The following is a 21,111-nucleotide window of genomic DNA, read 5'->3' as shown; positions in this document are numbered from 1 at the left end:
GGACTCATTGGTGGTCTGTGAACCCCAGGTTAGGAACCTCTCTTCAAGAGAGAATGTTAGAATGATCACTTAGTATGTTCAATACTCCAACCATCTACCCCCCCCAGATTAAACATAGCAAAAAATTTTAATACTTGAAGCCTATGATGATATTAATATTTGTTGTAGTCATCATCCAGTTGTTTCAGTCATGTCTGACTCTTCACATCCCCATCTGGGGTTTTCTTGGCAAATATACTATAGTGGTTTGCCATGCCCTTCTCTAGTTCATTTTTTTAACCCCTTACCTTCTGTCTTGGAGCAATACTGTGTATTGGCTCCAAGGCAGAAGAATGGTAAGGGCTAGGCAATGGGGGTCAAGTGACTTGTCCAGGGTCACTGTCTGAGGTCAGATTTGGACCTAGGACCTCCCATCTCTAGGCTTGGCTCTCAATCCACTGAGCTACACAGCTGCCTCCCTCTAGTTCATTTTAAGGAAACTGAGTAAATAGGGTTAATTTGACTTGCCCAGGGTCACAGAGCTTATAAGTGTGTCTGAGACTAGCTTTGAACTCAGTTCTTCCTGAATCCAGGCCCACTGTTCTATCCACTGTACCATCCAACAACATCTGTTGTTTTCTTACAAAACTATGATTTTGTGGATAACCCCTGTTCCAGTTTGAGCTGCCTGATTCCAGGCCCTAAAGGGTGAAATACTATCTGTAGGTGCTATACAGTAAATGTGATTTACTATCATTTGCTTTCTGGATTGTAAGTGCACTGTCTGCATGCTACCAGCTGTGAAATTGCACAATAAGCCATAATTAAACAAGCAAAGAGAATAAACAGAAGTAGTTAGGTGTGATTTGGTACAGGGAGACCCACAACAAGGTGCCTTTTAAAAGCTTTATTAGCCCAAAGCAAGAAAAACAAGGTATATCCAGGTAACCTGTGTTTTCAATGGCAAACATAATGCTGAAGACTAGAGACTACCTAACAATAACACTACCAGCATGGACTGTGGGTGTCCACACAACCATAACATGCTATTGGTGCTCTTAGATGCTGATTTCCACTAGTGTAACTAATGAAAAGCTAATTATCATCCCACATGACTTTCAGAGTCAGGTACATGTCTCTTCTTATTATGTTGCTTTTGTCAGTTGGCTGATCTCCTCCAGAGAAAGAGAGAATTTTAGCTAAAACACACTTCAAAGCATAACCCTTAATCACTTCTCTATCTACACAGCACTCTACTACAACTTATGTATATACTACTTAGATAAGGCATTTTTCCTTCTGAATGTTTCTCCAGATTCAGGAAGATGTTTCTCTTATTACTCTAGAGTGGAGGAGGATGCTGGTATCAGCTTGGGTTTAGCTGCCTGGGGAGGAGAAACGTCAGGTATCTGTTCACCATGTTTGTACACGCTCACAGTGACATCTATTTTTTCTCCACCATATTTGTTCTTAACATTGATGCTGTATTTTCCTGAATCCTCGGAGGTCACCCCTTTGATGGATAAGCTGACATATTTGGATTGTTCCACTTTGACCACAAAGTGTTCATTGAGTTTGATATCCTTGTCATTCTTGAACCAAACAACTTCTGGGTCAGGATTTCCAAATACAGTACAAGTCAAATTCAGAGTCTATTCAAGGGCATGGGCGAAAAGGAAAGAAGATAGAGAAAACTATGTCAGAGGGCTTTGTTGGTTAAATATACTTCTGTTTACCAAATTATTTTGTTACAAACTATCTTGATTGGTGAGAACCTTCTATATCAGTGTTCATAGACTCTTAACTAGACCCCTAACCATATTTCACTAACCCTTACCACATCCCACAATCTCTTGCTCTGGGAACAGTATTCAAATAAACATAAATATTACCTTTGAAAAAGGCTTGCCCAACTATCTGTGATTCTATGAACCATACCTGTGACTTCCCCAAACAAAATACCTATGGCCATCTCCATCTCATCCCCTTTATCACAATCTCTCCATTTCTATCTTTCTGTGTCTTTGTATATATTTCTATCTGTCTCTCTCAGTCTCTCTGTCTCTTCATGTGTCGCTTTAATCTTCATCTCTCTGTCTTTTGGTTTCTGTCTCTGTATGTCTCTCTCCTCTTCTGCTTTCTTTACCCTGCCTCTGTTTCTCTACTTCTTTTTCCTTTTTTTACTTCTTTTCTTCTCTCTGTCTCTCTCTTTCCCTTTTCCCCTCTTTCTTTCTTTCCTGTTATGGTGTTCCTTGGAATTTCTACTGAACTACTAGAACATAGTGAGCTAAACTGTCCTATATATCTAGGAATAGTAATTACCATTCCACAGGCTTTGAAGTACCCTTGTCATACAATAACAAGGAAGAAGGGTGGATTGCCTTTGGTCTCTAAGTCATTTTCATGTATTCAGAATGGTAAAATGATGAACTCCCTCTGATTGCACAAAAATTATCATTCTTACCTTGCCTTCCATTATAGTTACCACATCAGGTAACCCACCAATCACCTTGCCACGATCTATGAGATGAAAAGAGCAATTATCCAAATGTCATGAGCAGGAATGCTTAAGATGCAACACAAATTCATGCATATGTTAAAATATTGATCTCTAATCAGTGCTAACACAGACTAATAATTAGCCATTGCTGCCATTTGAAATGTACTTACTTTTCTCTGCAAATGCAGCGGCCCTGAAAATTGGTGTGGAGAAGTGGGGAAAAAGATAGGGGGAAGTTAGTATATTGATAGAGAAAATTAATCTTCTATTTATAGGGTCTCAGTAAAATATGAAATTATAATTAAAAGAGGTAGAATTGAACTTTTTATGATAACTTTGTCAATTCATTGACAAAAATAAATTATCCCTTTTCTGATTACTCTTACACACTGGGTTGGGGATTTGAAGGTTTTATTTACATGATACTATAACCACTAGGTGAAAAGTGGGAGAATTCCATTAATAGGTTATTTGATTAACAAAATAACAACTTACATTTGTGTAACAATTTATAGTTAACAAACTGCTTTGTGTGTATTATTTCAGCTGATCCTCACAGAAACTCTATGATATGGGTAGGTAATGTAAATCTGACTACCTCTATTTTACAAATGAGAAACCTGGGGCTCAGTGAATTGGAATGACTTGTCCATAGATGATAAATGGCAGAAATAGGACTTCAACTTGGATGTCCTAATACCAGAGCTACTACTCCTTCTACTTTAATGGAGATCTCAGCAAAATATATAGCTTGATCTAAGTAGATCAACCAGATCTACACAGATCTAACTAGAGGATATTACTTGCTTTATAATCATGAGGACTTCAACAAATTCTCTTATTCTACAAGCTTGCTCAAATACTTTATCTTTCACTGTTTTTGATTTAGAGACTGCATCCTGAAGAACCTGTTAAAATAGAATTATTTCTTTTTCCCCGCACCCTATTCCCTTTCCTGAGGAAATGTTGCCACTACTACAATCCTTTTAAAAAGTCCCAATTTTGAAAGTGAATTTCCATAACTCTAAAGTCTAAGTACTTAAATGTATTTATACTTTAATAGGATTTCTTTCCTGTAACATGATAAATCGCTGATGTACTTTTCCATTGCTATCTCCATCCTACAGGCTTTCAAACTGTAGAAGTTCATAGGTATTGTCCCAAAAAGTAAATCTGACTGGGAGTGGGGGAGAAGAAACTGATAGTTAGAGGAATTAATCTTGTGCAATGTTAATAAAATATGCAAATCTTACTTGAGTTGCTGGAATTCTGCAAATGCTTCATCAAAAGCTAGAATGAAATATTTCATCCATTATTGACCTGTTTCAATGTCAGTCTCTCTCCAAATGTACCCAAAATATTAAGTAATAGATTTTCCTTTTTTGTCAAATAACATATGAACAAAAGAGTTACATAAAGTTAATTATATCTGTTCAAGATTCCAAATTGATGCTCTGGTTACACGAATGTCCTAGTGAATTGACAAAGTATTTAAGCATAACTTAATTATATACTGCTTTATTTGCACACATGAGTATATTGTATTTTAAGGTTTAAAAAGTACTTTAAAACATTATTTCTTTGACCTTTATAATTACCAGTGATCCACATTTTTGTGAATGAAAAATTTGTGGTATAGTTCAGGAAAGTAAGGTAATTTTGTACATAGTCATACAAGTATTAAGTCAGAGACAACATCTGAACACAAATCTTTCAGCTCCAATTCAAGACTGCCCCTTGTCCTAAATATTGGTCCTAAATAAACCACAAAAATATGCAATTACTATACTTTGAGTAATTTAAATATTTTACCTTGTCCAGAGAGATCAAGTGTTCTTTGATGGTTATCTTTGCCATCAAATATCTCAAATGTATATTTCCCTTTATCCTTTTCAGTAGGCTCACAGATCTGCATCCAGGCCATCTCTTCACTGCCACCAATTCTCATATGCTCACTGGAAGAAATCTTTGCATCTCTTCAGAAATAAACAGAAATACATCTTCATGTTTCATGCACATACTATGGACAGTCTATATGATGTTATATGCAAGATATCTTCAGAAGAAAAACAAGTTCTTCTATGCTATTATTAATGAAAGCACAGATTTTGCCTCATTTGTGGAGAGAGTTTTACCTCTAATTTCATCCATGTAGGGAATTCTGAGCTATAGAAACTCCCTCTACCAATATATACAGATAAGCTAACTCTGCTTTTAGAGATTGGCCTGGCATTGAGCTTAAATGACTCAATGAGAGTCCTATTATAGTATATATTAGAGGCACAATTTGAATATAGATCTTCCTCATGTGAAGGAGAATCCTGTAATTTACCATGCCAAGAAAGTTTTCAATATCCCTTATAAAGGCCCCCCAGGGGAGCAGGACTGGGACCAGAGTTCCCCAGGTAAGGGTGGGGAAAATAATAAGAGGAAATTCAAAGGTTGAAATTAGAAGGGCCTCACCTGTAGATAAGGGCAAGGGGAAAAGATAAGAATCAAAAGACACAGACACAGTTTGAGGTCAGAAGGTTCTCACCACTGGTGACCAATGTGTACAAGTTTATTGTAGGCTGGTTTTGAAAATCTTTTAAAGGTAAAAACCACAGAAAGTATAAACAAATCATCTGTGAGAAAAATCCATTGCAAAGTGTAACAAAAATGTAGATAGAGCAGCTGGGCAAAAGATAATGATTCAGAGCTTCATCCAGGGTTCATAGAATGGTCAGCAATCTTGTTATGGGAAGCTAAAAGAAGGTGAAGGTGAGAGCACTTGGACCTGCTCTCAGACAGACTGTGAGATCTCAACCTCTGACAAGGGCTCTCAGATCTTTACCTTAGATTAGACCCAGAGTTATCAACCTCTGGCAATCCCTCATAAAATTAGAAAAAATATGCATTTTTATCTCTATCATATTTAGTAGCTCTTTTTTTGCTTGTATAATAATTTATGTTCAGTAATGAAATAAATCCACCATAGATTTATATACACATATACTTTTCATGTATATTTACATGTGTATAGTACCATACGTATAAAAAGTTTTGCCAAGCCTGCCTTCTGTAAGCATATATCTATGTCATCAAGGTCAGCTTAATACATATAATACTCCTTAAATACAATTTTGTTGGAAGTTGTTGCAAGTTTATTATCTTCTCTTTTTTTAACAGAAAAAAGTACCCATTCTATGAAGAGAAAGATAATGGCTTGAAAAGGATTTAAAAGAAGTATAAATCATCCTTCTATTTCCAGTTTAAGAACAAGATTAGGTGACCTTTTAAGATACAATAAAGGTATGAAATGTTTTATTAACAAGTTTAACAATTTTTAGTGTGCAGAGTGGTAGGAAGTCAGATCGAAAAATATATTAAAATTTGGTCTCAAAAATATGCTTATATATTACAAAATGTTCTCAAAGTTAGGGTTTGAAATAAACTACCCACTCATACTTTCTTCAGCAAGTACTGAATTCTTTATGGATGACTAGTTTGTTTTACAAAATCTAGGTGGACCTAAAAGCTAATCTGTGTCTATTTTACCATATTGCTAGAAATTAGAGAAATAATGCACCATCTCTATATAGTATATTGAGGTTGAAGTAATTCTTTAATTTTATAATGTGTTTCCTCATGAAAATCTTGTTATGATTTGTGGTTTATCAGCATTTTATGTATGTGAAATTTTGAGGATCAGTCAGGTTTATTGGCTTCCCCAGAGTCACAAAGGTTGTGAATGTCAGTGCTAGATTTTTAACCTTAATTTGTTTGATTTTAAGTCTAAGGCCCACAACAACAAAAATTGATGCTCCAACTAATTTGCAAGATACCATTCATGGAATACTCTGGAATACAAAAGTAGATATGATGTGCAATTCATGTTTTTAAAGAATTTGTGTTTTAATGGAACCATTTAGTATATTCCTTGTTAGAAATGGTGAAGTTGCCTCCCCCTTCATTCAGAAAACACTTATTAATAGCCCATTTTCTCTCAGGAGTTATTAGGAATTAGAAAATGTGTGTTTTTGTGGTTAGAAAGATATTTTCAGGAAGACCTGAGTTTGAATCTCACTCCATAAGTGCATTATGTATGTATGGACAAATATCTTAATCTCTCTAAGTCTTCTTCCTTATCTATAAAGTGAGGAGTTGGACTCAATGACTCTTGATTTCTTACCAGCTCTAACACAATATCCTATGAATTCAACAAATATTCATTGAGTACCCATTATATTAAGAACTGTACTAGACTTTTTGCTTACAAAGTCAAAAATGAAATAGCTTTAGCTTTCTACTTTGGAAAATAATATGTAACAAATAATTAACTATAAAATATATGCAAAGTAAATACAAAGTGATTTTCCATTTCCAATGGCTCTTACAGCAAACAGCAATGTGGCTCAGTGAATAGATTCAGGGCCTTAAGTCAGAAAGACCTGAGTTGAAATCCACCTCAGACTTGGGTAAATCACTTAACCTTTGTTTGCCTTAATTCATTGGAAAAGGAAATGGCAAATCATGCCCATATCTTTGCCTAGAACACCCCTGGACAGTGTTGGCATGCTAAGGTTCATAAGGTCACAAAGAGTCAGACTCAATTGAACAAATTTATATGTAGGGGTCATCTGGTGGATGGAGGATGTCATAGGGAAGTGATGTGAGGTGAGGTAAGGGAATGTTTACCACACTCTAAAATAATGTGAGATATCCTTAAGATAGCCTACTTGTCTCTTATGCAAAAAGGAAATCAAATTTAATAACACATTTTCCCATTCACAGTTTTCAAGACTTCCTAGGGGATTCATCTTACGAAGGGAATTCAATATGTACCTGCTTTGCCAATTCATCCCAATTTGGCACAAAGATGCTAAGATGCGAACAGCATAAAATGTAAACCCAAACAAAAGAAATTTTGATTTGGTTAGGAAATTTATGTCCTCTTCCTATTTGCTCTTGGATATTTATTAGCCTTGGATTTATTAAGAATTTAATTACAATTCAGGACATGTTATTGAAAAGCATTTATTTACTAAAGTATCATTTGTGCCCCAAAGGAAAAATGCAACAAGTGTTTTTATTGCCTCCCCCACCCAGAATAATACAAGAGATTTTCCTATTTCTGATAATAATTACCCTGGGCTTACTTTTCTCCCACACCTTTGTCCAAGATGATGGTATGAGGGTTAACTAAAATTTCTGATTCAAAAGAAGCAATATATATTTATTGAAGTTTATGCATGTGTACATGTGTACATACATATACATGTGTACACTTATATATATGTGTGTGGATATACAATAAGATGTGTGCATAATCTTCAGTGCATTTGTATATATTTTTATATGCATATATAACATGGTTAATTTAGCTTCCAAAGCAGACCCAAGATTTTTGTTGAGACAAGGATTTCAGTGTTAGCTGCCCAAAATTTCATAAGGGTGTCTGCTCTGCCTGCCCCAACTAACTAGATCGTGTGATGGAAATGATGTTACTTTCCCTTCTGTGCAATGCTTGGATATTGCTCTGGGAGTTGTAATGTGGTCCCTGCTCTGCTGGAGAAGGAGATGATTTCCATCATGTCTGGGGATTTGCATCCTATTCTACACACTGGGCTGGAGACAGTATGAAATACAAAGATTGCCTAAGCCCCCTGTGTTCAAGGTAAGGCTGGTCAGAGTTTCATTTAAAAGAAGAACCAATTACTTTGGTCTGTTTTATTTCATTGCCTCACTCTGAGAGGTTCTGGGGTTGTAAGGTTCTCTTGCTTAGCTCACTTACTTTGAATAGATCGTAGTCCCAGAGCCAATCTATATCTCCCAACCTACTCTGCTATCTGCGCCTACAGATTTTTTTTTAAGTTCATACATCTGTTCTTTTTGTATGTGCCTAATATTCTAGAACTCTCTCAGTAGGAAATGCATAAGGGTGGGGGGAAACTGACTTGAAACTTTAAGCTGGTGTACACAGAATCATGAGGGAAAAGTTAATAGAGTTTCTATTTTATCAGTCATATCTGGCATAGCTTTGTTTGAAAGGTGAAACTCATTTGACCCCCAAATTCACCTAACAAATGCTTGTGGGAGAGCTCATATGTCGAGTCTTTGAGGCACTTGTGTTCAATTTAACATGTATCCTTTCCCAATAGGATTTCATCTACTCACAGAATTAACAAATTGCAAGTATTGAAAATAAATTTTTCTGTGCAACTGTGTTGCCTATGAAGGAAAAAAATGTTATTCTGAATGGATATTTATTAATATGGCAAAACATGACTGTGTTGGGATGAATGTACACATGAGGTCATTTGACCCGAGACTAACAACAACAAAAACAACAATAATAATAATCATATTTATATAGAACTTTCAGGTTTTCAAAGTACTTTATAAGCATTATCTCATTTGATCCTCACAACAACACTGATATTATTATTATTATTCTCATTTTATGGAAGAAAAAACTGAGGCAGGCAGAGGTTAATAAACTCCTCTGACATAGATTCTCAAAGGCCAAATCTGAACTCCAGTCTTCCCACATTCTTTTTCCTCTGCCAACTATTTGGCTTCAGGGATTCACTCCAGTCAATGATTATGATTGGAACAAACGGAATTGTTTACTATCAAAAGATTTTTTATGACAAATATATCTCCAAACTATCTTTTTAGATATCTCTGCTGGCTATAATACCTATAGTGTAGGTGGGGGGAAAACAGCTACCTTGATTGCCCACAGAAAAGGTTCAGGGCATTAAGGTTACTTGCCCAAAGTCACACAATTTTTAACACACTCTAATCTTACTATTCTTCCTCACTTTACCATACTAACTCTAAATAGGCCCAATTTCTTTGATTCTTACCTGTTAAGTTAGAAAAATCATCTCTCAAAAGAAAGATGAAATTAGTTGCAAAAAGTACACAATTCCAAAAATTACATGACAGTCCTCAGGTACAAGTTGGAAATGTCTAACCCAGCACCAGCACGGTAGAAATAAATCTGAAAATTCTCAGAAACTTACCCCAAGACAAATATAATTTAAAGGGTGTTACTGTTTTAAGTGGATGTGAGTGTTAATAGGCATGAGATCATGAAGAGCTCAGAAATAATCATTCGATGGATCTCAAGGATAGTCAAGATTTTGCAAGGACAACGTTTAATGTTTGCTTCCATGTCTCAAGAGGGATATAGAGAAACTATATCAGAGAGGATGATGTAACAATTTGTTCTCAGAGAAGGCACCTCAAAATGCTTCTGCCCTAGAAGTCCACAAAACTGATTGATGAAATCAAGGTTATATATAATCACACAAAAAATGTTCTATGTCTCTCTTGATTAAAGAAATGCAATTTAAAACAACCCTGAGGTACCAGCTCACATCAGGTTGGCTAATATGACAGAAAAAGAAAATAATAAATGCTGGAGGGGATGTTGCAAAATTCAGATATTAATGTACTGCCAATGTTGGGAACTGATCCAACCATTCTGGAGAGTGATTTGGAACCCTGCCCAAAAAAGCTTTAAAACTGTGCATACCATTTGACCTGGCCATACCACTACTAGATCCTTATCACAAAGAGATTTTTTAGGAGAAAGGAGCTATTTTTCAAAAATACTTGTAGCCACTCTTTTTGTGGTGTCAAAGAATTAGAAACTAAGGCCATGCCCATCAATTGGGGAATGGCCAAACAAGTTGTGGTTTATGATTATAATGGAGTACTACTGTGCTATAAGAAATGATGAGAAGGATGATTCAGGAAAAGCCTACAATGAACTCTAGGAACTGATGTAAAGTGAAGTTGAGTAGATTAAGGAGAACATTGTACACAGTAACAGCAATGTTATATGATGTACATTTATGAATGTTTTGGCTATTCCTCCCAAGACTGTGATATAGGAGAATCCTCAGGGATTCATGATGAAAGACATCTGCCTCCAAGAAAGGAACTGATGGAGTCTGAATGCAGAATGAGACATACTATATTTCACTTTATTTCTTCATTTTTCTTTCATCTGTTCAAGTTCTTTTTCATAAAAGGACTAATATGAAAAGATGTTTTATGCTTGCTTACATATGTAAAATTTACATTATATTGCTTGCTGTCTTGGGAAGAGGGGAGGGAGATAAGGAGAAAAGATGAGAATTTGACTCAAACTTAAAGAAAATGAAATTTTAAAATTGTTTTTTATGTAAGTAAAAATAGTAAATGTTTTAATATATATAATTTTAAGAAATTATATCTGATTTTGGGGGGAAGCTAGGTGGCTCAGTGGATTGAGAGCCAAGCCCAGAGATGGGAGGTCCTTGGTTCAGAACTGACCTCAGAGAGTCCCTAGCTATGTGACCCTGTGTGACCACTCTTCTACCTTAGATGGAAGGTAAGTATTCATAAGTATATATGTGCATATATATGTATATGTATACATATATGTAATTTTAGCCATACTGTTCAAAAAATCTTAAAATTGGAAAGGATTTCAAGAGGACACGTAGTAGAATCTGCATGTGAATAAGAATCTTGCCTATCTACCATATACTCAAATAGTAGTCAGTATTTGCAATTTCTACCCATTGCCACTAGTTTTGTTGGTCAGAAAAGTAATCAACCAGCCATTGCCTGAAGGCATCAGTTATGAAGGAACTTAGCAAGTCCTGGGGTAGCCCATTCCACTTTAGGATTTCTCTAATGATTAGGAAGTGAAGTTTTGGTTTTGGTTTCTTTGACTAAAGTTAAACTTTGGTTCCTTGCAATTTCTAGTCATGATTCTAAGTTCTGTGCTCAGGACCAGTTCTAACCCCTCAGCCATGAGATAGGCCTTCAAATACTCAAATACAGCCATGATGTCCCCCATTACCTTCACTTCTTTGAGCTAATAATCATCCTTTTTGCTTTAATCATAGAGTGTGAGTCCAAAGTCCTTCAAACAGAAGCAATGTGATATAGTTGACAGATCAGTAGACAAGATGAGAAAGAGCTGGCTTTGAATCCTGCCTCGTATTCTCACTATCTATGTGACCGTAGGCAAGTCAACTCTTCATAATCTTTATCTGTAAAATGAGGGGATTGGACTGGATGGCTCCTTCCAATTTGAAATCTATAGTTCTATGAGGCATCCTGATTACCCTTCTCTGACACTACTTTATATGTCCTTCCTAAAAAAATAAAAAATTAAAAAAAAAAAACAAGAAGAAATACTTTAAAAGCCATCCCATCGTGGTAGATTTTTCTGATCGGTTAATGATTTAGTCAAGACAAACCAACCATTACAGCCCAAATGATCTGTCAATTACAGACTGGTAGCAGTCACCGAGTTTTTCCCCTTGGGTCAAAGTGGTATTTCAAAGGGCAGGGGGTGAGAAGTGAGGTCACAGAAGCAAGTCCCAGACCTGCTATTTTCCTTATAGTCTGTCACTTTCCTACTTTTTCAATCTTTTATACAATATTACTTTCCTTGTACTCGATTATCAGGCAACACTAACCTTCTTGAGGTTTCTTTTACATGATGCTCTACTTTGTATTTTTAGTCTACATGCTTTTTTTTTTACAGGATATCCTGCTTGCCTGAAATATTCTCCCTCCTCAACTCTGTTTTCTGGCTTCCCTGGCTTCCTTCAAGACTGAGCTCAAATCTTCTTGTGCTAGGAAAGAACAGGAAATTGAGGTGATGTCCATTAAGTGGGGGAATGACTGATCAAGTTGTGATATATGATTGTAATGAAATAATACTAGGCTATAAGAAATGATGAGCAGGCCGATTTCAGAAAACATGCAAAGACTAATGTGAATTAATAGAAAGTGAAGTGAGCAAACCTTCCTCCCAAAAAGAATTACACACAGTAAGAGCAATATTGTTTGATGAACAACAGTCAGTGACTTAGCTATTCTCAGCAATACAGTGATCCAAGACAATTCCAAAGACTCATGATGAAATATATCATCTGCCTCCAGACGAAGAATTGATGGAATCTGAATACAGACCTAAACATACTATATTTCTCTTTATTTTTTTCTAGATATCTTCCACAGAATGACTAATATGGGGAAATGTTTTGCACGATTGCATATGTAAAATCTATAATATTATTTAATATTTCAAGGGGAGAGGAGGAGATACAGAGTGTGAGGAAAGGAGGAAATTTGAAAAAATGTTAAAAATTGTTTTTACATCTAATGGGGATGGGAGGAAATAAAATGTTGTTTAAAAGAAATAAGTGCTCAAAACCTAACCTTTGCAGGAGACTTTTTTATCCCTACTTACCTCTCTCTCTTCCCCGAGATAATTTCCAGTTTACTGTAACTATAGCTATATCTATCTATATCTGGCCTAGACTCGTATCCATACAGACATTATAAATGTATGTATATATCCTGTTTGTATATAGCTATTAGCATATTGTCTCTATCTTTAGATTGCAAACTCCTTCAGGACTAAGTCTATGTAACTTTCCTTTGTAGCCCCAGTTTTTAATGCAGTGCTTAGCATATAATATATAGTTAATAAGTACTTGTTAACTGCCTGATTGACTGACATTCCAAGGAAGTATGAAGAGAAGAGTTGAGGGGGATGTCTCTGTCTCCCATTCTCCGCCTGGGTAGCTAACAGCTTCCCCTTACCTCAGCTCACATTCTGTCAGAATCCCTACCTCTCTGTACACCCTCCAAGAGAAACAAAGACTGCAAACCCTTGGCCAAAGTCATATACAACAGGACTTTATATATTTCCATCACAGCAAATCAAAATGCCAGTTAGCATTATGGATCTGATGCATACTTAGTTAAAGTCAAAGCTCCTTTAGTCAGGATCTCTATACCATTTTCTCATGCAAATAACTATTTTTTTCTTTTCTTCTTTGAGGTCTCAGCAAAACACTTGTGCTCTATTTTTGTGACCAGCTCTGAAATAAGCTCTGGATTGCCGATAACAGACGAGCAATTCTGAGGTTTAGCCATTTTGGGATGATATATTAATTTCACCTTTGAGCAAGACAACAAAATCCTTCTTCAGAGGCACATTTTTTGCTGAGTTTCCTCATTGCTTGCTTCTAACTCATTCAGAATAAGCTTCCAATCCAAGTCTTAAAGAGGCATTTTCAACATTCCTTGATATATTACTCAGCATTTTTAACCAAAGAACAATTGTCCTTGCTTGCGTTAGCATTTCACAAAATTCTCATCATGCTCTATTGATTTAATGTCTTGCATTAACAAAAAACATTCTAGTGTCTGTGTAGTCCACCTTCAACAATTACATTTCCCTGGCATCCCTGCTTTTTTAAGGTAGTGAACATATAGCCTGACAAGGAAGAGTCTGTTTTGAGGAGGGTCTCACATTATTTGTTCATTTGTATTTGTTATACAAATAATTTTTAATTTGCTCTTTCATGAAACTTGTTTGTTAGTTTTTGTTTGTTTGTTTTTCAGTTTAATAGTTTAAATAAACAAGCAAGCAAATAAACAAACTAAAGCACCAAGGAAACATTTTAACATATAAAAAAAGCTTAATGGACTGCCTTACTTGGTGGTAGTACATTTTTGAAATTATGTTATATTTATAGATTTTATTATAATTCTTCTGACCTGTCAACTGGAAAATATATCTAAAACAAAAATAAAGACATAAACCACAAACATCTCACACCTGCACTACTTACAGATTTATACACAAAGTTATTATATGAGTCTATATTACATATTATAATTTTTCAAAGATTTGAAGATTGGAAATATTCTAAAGACATTAATTCTATTAAACATTGATTAAAACATCACAAAACAATTTTAAACATCCAGCCTCTAGGGAGAAGTAACTTTTGATTTCAAGATTATTTTGAAACTTTAAAAATCTATCCACTTAAGAACATCTGAGTCAAAACTTTTAATAAAGTGGTCTGGAAATATCTATATATTTATTATTAGCAGCTATGTTTGGTTTTTTATTTTAAATAATATGAGAGTTAACCATATATGAAAGAAGTTTTATATGTATATTGCTTTGTATATTTGCTTTTATTTATGGGCATAAATTTTGAGCATCTCTTTCCATCACCAAGTAGAATGTAAGCTCCTTGAATTGTAAACCTCAAAATTCCTTAGACTTATAAATGTTGGAAATTTCACCATTGGGATATTTCATACTTGGAAAATTTCTTACTGATAGTCTATTGGAATGGGAACCCCATTGGCATGGGAGGTTCCTTCTCTTCCCTTCTTCAGATTACTTTAGGACAGAAACCTTTTGCTGAACAATGGAAAGGACTTTGACCTATGCTTAAGCATAGAACAGGAATTTCTTTGAATCATGATTGATTTTAGAATTGATACAATGGAGATACTTGGAATAAATCTCCACCCTATTCAGTCCTAACAGGATTGAGTAAGGGCTGCAGCCTAGATCAAAGATTTAATCATTTGAAAATATGACCTTCAACAGACATGTGCAAAAGCCAGAAACCTCTGGGCGGTCCTGGGTTAAGCTAGAGCCTCCATTGGCACAGGGAAATTGATGAACAGTGATTGGTAGATGGGAGAACTGAGAGGAGGAACTTGGAGGGTTTCCTTAAAGATAGGAGGGTCTGGAGACTGGAGGGGGTTGAGGAGTTTGTGGAAGTAGTGGTGGTGTGCTCTGGGAAGCCTGCTCTGAAGGAAGCTGAAGGTGGGGCCCTCTGAGACTGTTTCTCCATTTTGGTCACGTGAGTAATAGGGACTGATCTCTTTTCTTTGCCCCAGCTATCTAAGGGCTTGGGCCTTTTGGCCCAGCCTAAACAGAAGGGGTATTTAAGCCCTATTCCCTTCTCTCCCGTTTTTTTTCTCTCTCTATCTCTAATTCCTTTCTTGCTCCTATTGTAATGAAACTCCAAAAAGGCTGACGGCTGACTTGAGTTTTTCATTTAGGAATTACATAGCTGAATTCCTTGGCGACCTTAAATTAATATATATCAGTCTTTTAAAGTGATTCCCTTGTAACAGAATGCAAGGACAATGTCATTTTTGTCCCCAGAATCAAGCACAGTTCCTGCCCCCCACAGAAGCACAGATCTATGTTATAAATATAATACTGTTATAGTACTTATTCTTTAAACACAATAAATTGACTGTTTAGTCAATCAAAAATATTTAATTACCCACTCTATGTGGAGCACTTACAGTTCTAGGTGCTAGGGAAACAAAGGCAAAAATGTAAAGGTCTCAAGGAATTTACATTCTACTAGGGAAACCATTCCTTTCGCTACTGTTCCATTAATCAAGGGACATTTATTAAATACCTATTTAGTTTTAGTCCCTGTGTTACATATTTGTATATGATGTGTATGTTCATGTGAGATGTGAGTCTAAGTAAAGTAAAACCAGCATTAATTTCTGGGGGAAAGGCTACACGTGGGGTGTAAATTCAGTTTATTTGGATATACTAAACATATTCTCTTATTCTCTCTATGGGTCCAACCATCAATCTGTCTGTCTATATGCTCTCTATCTCCCTTAGAAAATAGAGCTATTCTTCCCTTTGAAAGAAAAAGTCCTTTTGGGTATGCAAAGCCATGTATATTACTGAATAATCTCGGAGTGCCTTCCCAGTGTATCTCTATGCACCAACAAGCAATTTTATCTGAGCCTTCTTGGACCACACAGTAGATAGTATAGATGAGCATTGAGGAAGTTTTCAATTTCAATTGCCAAAACTGCAATTTTAAGCTGCCTGTGAGCCCCACCCCCACCCCACAACCCCATTACTCCAGAGAGCCTAGGGAAGAAGTGCTCACTTTGGGAGGCTAGACAGAGGGAGCAGCTCCAACCCACCTCCACCCCGCCACCAGTTAGGCATGTGGGCTAATACTTCACCAACGCAGGTATAGATGTTCTTAATACTTTCATGTATTTTCCCAAAGCATTTATTTGTTTTTGTCTCCACCTCTCATTTCACATTCATCCTATAATATCTTGCATAGGTAGTTAAATCATTGTTACACAGGAATTATAAGTAATATGGTTATTGAGGGATAAGAACCTTATTTCATAACCCTTCTAAGTTGCGGTATCTAGATCTGCTTGTGTACCAATAGGAGCAATGTCAAAATTTCTGTGTATTGACCTGCAGAAGAATCTTACTTCTTGCCCCTCCATGAGACAGATTTTTTATCTTGAAATCTGAAAAGTGTGTATTGACTTTCTAAATATCTGTGGACCACTGCCTGCCATCTGAGCTGACAATAGATTGCTTTGATTGTCTGTATAAAATTGCTATTGGAAAAGGTGAGCTAAAAACTGGGATCTAAGATGTTCCAGGGCTGCATGTTTGTCCTTCTCATCCCTACCACACATTGGTGATTATCTGTACAATTCGCAGCCATAGAAGTGAAATGAGGGACAAAGGAGAAATGTATTATCTCAAATGATTTTTACATGCATATTTTTATCTGGCCAATCATATAACACACTCCCCTATATATTAAAATGGTTGGCTCCCTTTGTACCTGCCCTGTTTATCCTCCATGATGTATGATTCCCACCATTCACCTTCTCACTCCAGAGAACAAAACTGGACAAATGATTCTATTATCTCCTTTACTGGTATGATACGCTACTATCATGTTATCTAAATTCCAGGGATCTCTGAAGCATTGTAAGATTTTTTTATCTTATTACCACCACACTCTATCAAATATTCCTAATCTTCTCTTCTCTCCTCAAGTCCTGTTCACAAGTAACCTCTCACTTTCTCATCCTATGACATGGATTCCTTCTTGCCTGAGACAATTAAAACCATCCATCTTGATGGCCTTGTGACAGGATGACCATAGAGGCACAGAGGACAAAGCCCCTGACTGGAAGATCAGGAAGATCTGAATTCCAATCTAACAGCCTCAGATACTTAACAAACCTAGTGATCCTGGGCAAGTCAATTAACCCGGTTTGCCATAATTTCCTCATCTATAAAATCAGCCGGAGAAATAAATGGCAAACTATTTCAGTATTTTTTACCAAGTGTTGCATCTTTCTACTCAAGCCCTTGGAAATTTGAAGATGACTTCTATATATATAATTCCACAACCTTTCTCTTCTCAATTCCAGACCTGCATTTCTATCATCCTGATTCACCTACAACTCAGACTCATTTTGTTTCCTCTGAAACACATTGTTCCTCACATCCTCAAAGACATATATGTTTGTGATAGAGAAATCTTAAGTGGCAACATGATAGAGTGGCACAAGCATGGGGTGTGGAGTCAGTGGGTCTGGAATCAAATCTCTTCTCTAATATAACATGTGTGATCTTGAAGAAGTTATTCCCTTTTACTCGGTTTTTATAATTGTAAAATGAGCAACTTGGATGTGGTTTTTATTAACCCTTTTTGCTCTAGATCTATGATCCTTTAGTACTAAACATTTTTCCTTCTACTTCCTTCTCCATAGCCAATCAGTTGCCAAGTTCTATTGTTCCATTCTCAAAATAATTTTAATTTATCTTCTATTCATTCCTGTTATTTCTCCCTTAGTTCAATCCCAGGACCAGAATCAGGAATACTGGGGTTCAAATTCAGCTTTAGACATTTCCCAAGCTGTAAAACCCTGGGCAAGTCACAACCTCATTTTCCTCAGTTTCCTCATCTGTAAAATGATCTAAAGAAGGAAATGGCAAGCCACTCTTAGTATCTTTGCCAATAAACCCCCATCTGGGGTCACAAAGAATCAAACACAACCAAAATAACTGAACAACAACAAATTTCCTTATGCCTCCTATCTCTGGATTAATGTAAACTTTCCCCCATGGGTAAAACTTGTTTCTTCCACATTTCTACCTATTAAAACCCATCTCTTCCTTCAAGATCCGTTTCTTCTATTAAGTATTCACTGATTTCCCTAGCTAAATGATCTACTCCTCTTTAGTTTTTCTCCTTTAACTTTGGCTAGATCTCTTTTTTGCTCCTTTCATAATTTATATTTTGCCATATTTTTGTCTGTTATATTCTCCCTTATTAAATTGTAAACTCTTTGTGTGCAGAACTATGAGGGGCTTTTTGTTTTGTTTTGTTTTGTTTATCTTGAAGTTCCAGTGTTGAGCATAGAACTTTGTATATGTTAAGTACTAAAGAAAAGTGCTAAATTGAATTATGCAGCCTCATGAATTGGGTAAAATTTATATTTCTTCCTTAACAAGGTAAATTGGACTCAAATTGTTAGAGGCTAAGTAACTTCCCCATTCCTGGAAACAAAAAACATCTATCAGGCAGAATATTATGTCATATTTGATTTAGTAAGATATATATTTCTACCCAGCTGTTTTTCTTTCCTTAATATTTTAAACCATCATTTCATGGTAGTATTTATAAGCTCTGTTACAGAAAAATGGTCCATGTATTAACTAAAAACATATTTGGGAATGACTGTTTGTAATACTTCACAGCTAACCCTTAAAAGAGACTTTATCCATGGTAAATATAGTGGTTTTATAGTGAGCTTCAAATATATCATTTTATTTTTTTGTATTTTTCAAATACACATATAAGCTATAGCACTACTGAGGCACAGAAAAGCAAATACTTCCCCATTTGCAAATCTGCATAGTATGCTCATGATTATATGACCATATCCAAAATGGCATGTATTTTTCAGTAAGGAACTGATCATAACTACAGAGCACAGATAAATGGGGTTCCCTCAGGTAAACATTGGACTATACTCCTTTGGGATACAAAGGCATCAAGGTTTTGTCAGGGCTAGGCATTTAGTTTGTAGACCTGATGAGGTCATTGTAGAAGGATAGAACTAATCTGTGAATCAGAGGTATACAGAGACCAATATATGAAATATTTGTCTGCAAGTTGGAGCAATGGAGGCAAAGGTATTTATCCCCAAAAATGGAACAATCCACAATTTTAGTAAAACATTTTTCTTCAAGATTTTCTGGATACCCATAGAGCAAATGGTATAAAATAAATACAGAAAAGAGTCTTCTTCAGGCAGGTATAACTTTGTTTTATTTATTTGGGATATGGGAAATGTGATGGTAGATATTTTAAATCAACTGTCAGATTATTTTTGGTAAATCAAGTCTTGGCAAAATGAGAAACTGAAAATTTAAAGCATGTTAGTTAACTTTTTCTTGCCATTAACTTGTTAGCAGGCACCTGATTAAATCTTTAACAGATAGAACTTATGATTGGTGAATTTTAAGTTAATAAATATCATCTTCAGTGCTTCCTTTATGCTGCAATACGGCTATTAGATGCCCAGTGCTCATGCTTAATCCACTCCTCCCCACCAATATTATCAAAATATTCACATCAAAGTATAAATATTGTCTTAGGCTCTTCCCAAGAATGTCAGAATGTTTTAAAAACACAAAAGCAATTTGGAACTTCAAAAATCAGCAGATTTAGCTGTGTGGAAAAATCTGTAGGAACAGGGAGCTCTCTGTAGTACCTCTAAAATCTCACTAAACAGGTCACTATTGATTCAACCTGCTCATAAGGTCAATCACGATTATGAGGATAGTCAACTAGAATTAATATTGATAAAGCCAACTGAAAGAATGCATGAATCCATGAAAAGTATATTCTGCCTGTGTGCATGATCCCTGGGATTCACAGAGAAAATGGAATCGGTCTACAAAAGACTTTGCTCCCAGGCTCATCCCCTGAATGCTATTTGATGAAGATGAAAAAGATTCAATCAAATGCAATCAGCACCTCTGGTTTTGGAAACAATTCTAAGCTACATTATACACAATGAAAGATTAAAGGGAGTTGTAAGAATAAATGTAGAAAGTCAAAGTATTCATGCCCTTCTAAATAACACAGGTGGACAAGATGTCAACACTAAGAAACAGAATCCAGGACTAAAAATGCCACCCAAGTCATACTTAAAGCACAACAAACACAATTCCTGAACCCACCAAGGTGGTTATTCTTCCAATGATACAGAGCACAAAGCATCCAACATTACCATCCTATACTTTGTTCCTATAAATCCTCCTTAGGGAAATCACCTAATGCATTGAAAACCTACCTCTAGGTCTTTTAACCTAAGTAGAACAGACTTGAGCTGTCCAGCTATTTCCCCCTTTTTCTCCCCATCTAACTGGTCTATCTCTTTTAAGTTGACCATGGACTTCCTGGAGAGTATCTTTTGGTATCATTTCTTACACATGAGTCAGTGTTGGTAAGGTGCTACAACCTAATAAGAATTATCCAAATAGCAGTTTTCCTACTAAGCATTTTGGTAAATATACAGCATTTGTCCTTCTATACACAACTAATAAATTACAACCTGTTGCGTGAAAACTTCAGCATATTGAATTGTACATATATTTAACTTCCCAATGAGGTGTTATCCCTTCAAATATACGAAATACAAGGGCACCTAGAGGTTAAGTGGCATATTATACAAAAGTGACATCTGGAAGTAAAACTGAAAATTTCCCATTTTCAGTTCTGTGCAGCATTTACTAGTAGCAACCCTTTCCCCTATGGGCTATACTGGGGCTACAGCCTATTGCTAATGTGAGATTTATGCACTCATTTACTTACTTGTGATACCAGTTCACTTTCATTTCCTCCGTAAAATATTTCATGAAACATTGCAGCCTTATCCCTTCTGGAGTACAGAGGATCTTTAATGGAGAAGCAGATGCGCCTGCAGAAAAG

General features: G+C 35.9%; 1 protein-coding gene across 2 annotated transcripts in view; it reads right to left on the bottom strand.

Annotated features, from left to right (window-relative positions):
* Window positions 1-21,111, bottom strand: part of MYOM2 (myomesin 2) — a 163,527-nt gene that overhangs the window by 1,439 nt on the left and 140,977 nt on the right. For both annotated transcript variants that reach the window (XM_001381469.3, XM_007476226.3), the window contains 6 exons: window positions 20,995-21,100; window positions 4,292-4,455; window positions 3,733-3,769; window positions 2,650-2,672; window positions 2,444-2,499; window positions 1-1,631 (listed from right to left, as the gene is read on the bottom strand). The exon at window positions 1-1,631 is cut by the window's left edge and continues 1,439 nt beyond it. In XM_001381469.3, coding sequence (XP_001381506.2) covers window positions 1,317-1,631; window positions 2,444-2,499; window positions 2,650-2,672; window positions 3,733-3,769; window positions 4,292-4,455; window positions 20,995-21,100 — 701 coding nt within the window. In that variant the 3' untranslated portion in view covers window positions 1-1,316. The remainder of the gene's footprint in view (window positions 1,632-2,443; window positions 2,500-2,649; window positions 2,673-3,732; window positions 3,770-4,291; window positions 4,456-20,994; window positions 21,101-21,111) is intronic.

The sequence above is a fragment of the Monodelphis domestica genome, chromosome 1 (genome assembly GCF_027887165.1).
Source record: "Monodelphis domestica isolate mMonDom1 chromosome 1, mMonDom1.pri, whole genome shotgun sequence".
NCBI classification, from domain to species: Eukaryota; Metazoa; Chordata; class Mammalia; order Didelphimorphia; family Didelphidae; genus Monodelphis; species Monodelphis domestica.
The sequence above is the reverse complement of the archived record's forward strand: the minus strand, read 5'-3'. Positions and strand labels throughout refer to the sequence as shown.